We start from the raw sequence: 4,393 nt of genomic DNA, 5'->3' as shown, positions 1-4,393 counted from the left end.
ACAACAATATACATAAAACGTAAGAAAACTCGTTCTTTATCTCTGAAATTCGTTGAGTAATCTTTCAAACCCCGCAGTGCCGCACCGGTGCCGCAAGTGCAGTGAGATACCACCTTAATACTGGAGGAAATGTGGTTTGAGAGAGAACAGGAGACATGTCCATTCCAACAGGTGTGTTCCTTTGTTTGCAGGATGTCAGAAGATCCGTATTTCCGGTTCCACGAGGCTACAGACACACCTGATGACGACATATACCATCACAGAACAGTTTACGGGAGTGAATAGACCTGTATACACCAGCACAACAGATGACCGTATGAGTATTTACTACGCATCCAACCCCTATCCCCAAAACACCCCTACCTGGTTCGTGGGTCCGTACCCAACGCCTGGAGAAAACGGACTGTACGTGGAAGACTCAAGTGTCTATGCAAATAACATTGAAGAATCGTTCAAGATTTGGGACCCTGAAACACGAGAGTGGAAAAACGCTCCGTACGTACAAATAAGTTGTGCAGGTAAGGAATTTTAATTTTAATACAACAGCATATGAATTAGCACAAGTTTCCACTCTGTCTACATGCATCTAACGCTATAATTGTACCTATCCTTCGCTCTTCTATTCAGGTAGAGTCTAAATAACCTTGCTATTTTCAGACCCGGGCTACATCGGCTGGGGAGAGCTGACGTATACCAAAGTAAGTGGATCGTCTCCTTTGCAAATACATGTCCTAGTGAACAGGTTACAGTGCTACTGTTGCACTCCAATACCCGATGCTCGTTTGTATAGTCTATAGAGCTCATGCGAGCCTAGTAAGTAAAGACATCTTCGTTAGTTAAACTGTAAATCTTGCTGGCATGCTGGCAAGTGAGTTGAACGGTGGAGTGATTCAGGTTACGTAGGGGTGACACCAGGTGCCTAGGTCACAAGTTGCCCTGGTCGCAATAAAAATCACAAAGTGACCGATGATAAAATAACTCATGTGACAGCCAACATGCTTTATATAATGGGCAAAAGCAGTACGGATTCTAATTATCCTCTACCTTGAACATAGACACGTACTCATTAGTACTTGTATCTATAAAACCTTGCCTTTGTAGACTATTTGATGATTTGATCCAAGAGAAGTCATGTACTTAATTTTCCTGAAGGAATGCGGTAATACCTGGCATTTAGCTACAGTTCAATACCATGATGTTGATTGAGCACACTAACGTTACATATAGGAACGTTTAATGGATATATTGAGCTAAATTGCCATGTTTTATTTTCTTTCGTTTGTACAACAGCATGGGTTGGTGTTTGTGGATACAGGGAAACGACCGGAGCTATCTATTCGCCAAAGTATCCTGGGACATACCCACACTCGGACAACTGTACCTGGGAGATCAGGTTTGACCCAGACAAGGTTATCAAGTTCTACTTCAACTTTTGGGACGTCGCACCCGGGGACAGACTGGTCATTACGGACACGTCAGGGCAATCCAGGACACTCGGACCGGACATGGACACAGCTTGGACCAATGAAGTTACGGTCAACTTTCTATCAGACGACAAGCGTGTAAATGGAAAATTTGCTGTCCAGTATGAAGGTAGGAAACGTTTCATTGTCAAACGATGTGGCTTAACCATTCAATGATACTTAACAGGAATAATGCACACAAATTTCTACATTTGTATGAAGATTAGTATTCGTTTAGTTAAGTGTAGGAAGGTACTGTACAAGCCATTCAGGCTTCTCCCCTCCTCCGGCACTTTTATTTACTTTTCTATACTTATTGTTATTGTTTCTATATGTGCGAAATAAACAAACAAATGGTGTCAGTTTGATGACATTGATATTCAATGTACTGTTCTGTTTATTCAGCCGTAGACCACTGTGGAGGTATTGCTAGTTCAGGAGGTATCGCACGGATATCTCCTTCACATGGAGGAAACTTCGCCGTCGGGCAGGAGGTAACAATAAGGTGTACGGACGGGATAGAGACAGTGGTGGAGTGTCTACAAGACAAGGTCTTCAACATAACGGGGATATACTGTACAAGTGAGTCAACAATCATCATCTAGTGCTATCTTCTTTAAACTTCAGTAGATTCTCCTCTAGTTTATAAAATAGCAACGTTACCAAGTGAGCCAACCTAGTGATCATTTCTCTAATCAGTGACAGATACTAAAGTTTCATACATCGCTGTATGTTTAAAGATTGTGTTTTTCGAAGTCAGTGCAAAGTTGTTCTTCTACTTTCTTCTCCAGGTTCTACTGAAGGTGAAATGACGACGGTCAGTATGGGCACAGCCGCTGCCGGCGACCAAGCGCGAGGTGACAATGCCTTTCATTTCTGAGCTTTTCTATATATAGCATGTAGAGCTTCAAAGCGGTAGACACTAGAATGTCAACGGTAGTCTTTTGTTTATATCAACCAATTACTGTAGCCAAGGATGTTATATAAGACGTCCTTGCTGTAGCTGTAAAGCAAACTTATATCTTTTCTCAACCACCTCCTAAGATTCTCTTTTTCCCTGCCACAGGCACCACTCCGACAGTAGTGATTGTCATTGTGTCCGTGCTTGCAGTGCTAATCCTCCTCGCTGTGCTGTGTGTGGCTGTGTATTTCGTCATGAAGAGAAGGTAAGGGTTAAAAGTTAAATTTAAGTTACCCGTGCGTCTGTAGCAGGTGCAAAGGGGTGGTGCCAATCTCCATTTCAGTAGCCCTTGGGCCACACATTTGTATATGACACTACAGCAGGGTCTAGTCTGCTGGCAGTGAATGGCTGTCATATCAAAAAAGTTCATTGTTTAGGCAGAAATCTTATGGCAGAAATCTTCAATGCTCTTTGTGATTTCAGTGGTCAGTTTTAAAGACAGGTAAGCTAAGAGGTACGTATGATACAACTAATGCATAGCAGGCCTAGGAAGCAATACTGAATGTTCACTATCTCTATCAATGAAAAATTAAACAAAATTGTGTGGAAAATTAATGAAGGATTTGACATAGTACCTCATATATTTCTTACAGAAAAGCCAAGTCGACCAAGCGATACGCACCAAACTATCCCAGAATCCACTTGGACAGCACGGTCGTCATCTCCTCCCCAACACCTTACGTCATCCCGACTGCTGACGTCACTCCTGACGTCACCCTCACCTCCGAGAACGTCACCTTTATCCCAAAGAAGGCGCCTGAGACTGAACAGAACGAGCATGCGCACTACGAGGAGTCAGAAGTCGGACTGTTGGAGACCGGTGATGACGTCACGGACAGGGAGGAGGAACTACGTCAGCTGTACGCTCAGCCAATGAAAAAGAAGAAGGATCAACAAAGTGACTTTCCGTATTATGAAGACCCCCCTCCTCCCGAAGACCAGCACTTTGTAGACAACGATCTGTATGGATATGACCAGGGGGATGACGCAAATGCTGACAACGGGGAACCCTCTATCCCACAAGCGTTTGTCGACAATGACCTATATGGATACAACTAGATATGTTTAGTCTGAACATATTAGACAACAGATTAGCAATGGTTACAAAAACAATGAATAACGTAATACAACCACTATGACATATTACTACACTAACATGTTGGATGTTGCAAAGACAGAAATATGATACAAGACTGAGTCTATATTTATCTATATATAATGATTGAGATTTGAAACCAGTATGGCACGAGGAGGTATTTTCATGGCCATAGAAATTAGGTAATGTATTGAGGCACTCCAGATAGGATGTGTGTTGTGGTATGTGTATTGCAAAGAATGCTGGGATGTGGACCAGGCCTCCACGGAGAAAGTCACTGTAAAAAGGAAAACAGGCTAAAGCATTGTATTTTGTATATAAGCAGTCGTGACCATAGATTTGTTTTTACCTTTGTATTTTATCATTGCATCAGCTTGAATTGTATCAAAACTCATATTTGATAGTCTGTAACTAGCCAATTAGAGGCTATACCTAGGAAAACATTTAGGCGATTCTCTGATTGGCTGACAGCAGAATATATGTAGGCCACTAAGACTAGCTGGTTTAGCAGAGCGTCCCCAAGGTATAATGTACAGCTCTGGTACGAGAAACGTCTAAAACACGCATGATTCGTGTTTATCTTACACTTGTGTATAAGGTAATGTGGTAGTGAATTGGTACTAAAGGGTGTAACATATTAGAAAACATTAAACGCTTGAAACTATCACTATATTTGCGATACATTTGCCTAAATACGCTACCAAATATTTCACAGATCGCAGCTCAACAAATTTCATCACAAGACTAAGAACGTTTTTTACGGTGGGATCATTCTTCTGCCCTATCGACGGAAAAGAAGTCGAACCCAATAACTCAGAATCTACTATATTAGAAAACATTAAACGCTTGAAACTATCACTATATTTGCGATTC

General features: G+C 41.8%; 1 protein-coding gene across 1 annotated transcript; it reads left to right on the top strand.

Moving 5' to 3' along the window:
- Positions 1-241: 241 nt before the first annotated feature.
- On the top strand, positions 242-4,192 carry LOC118406052. The gene is made up of 7 exons (XM_035805907.1): positions 242-495; positions 658-698; positions 1,291-1,593; positions 1,869-2,045; positions 2,255-2,320; positions 2,530-2,629; positions 3,018-4,192. Exons 1-7 carry the CDS (start codon positions 242-244, stop codon positions 3,481-3,483), a joined length of 1,407 nt encoding a protein of 468 aa, XP_035661800.1. The 3' UTR covers positions 3,484-4,192.
- Positions 4,193-4,393: the final 201 nt, after the last annotated feature.

The sequence above is a fragment of the Branchiostoma floridae genome, chromosome 18 (assembly GCF_000003815.2).
Source record: "Branchiostoma floridae strain S238N-H82 chromosome 18, Bfl_VNyyK, whole genome shotgun sequence".
Taxonomy (NCBI): Eukaryota; Metazoa; Chordata; class Leptocardii; order Amphioxiformes; family Branchiostomatidae; genus Branchiostoma; species Branchiostoma floridae.
This window is presented reverse-complemented; position numbering and strand designations above follow the sequence as displayed.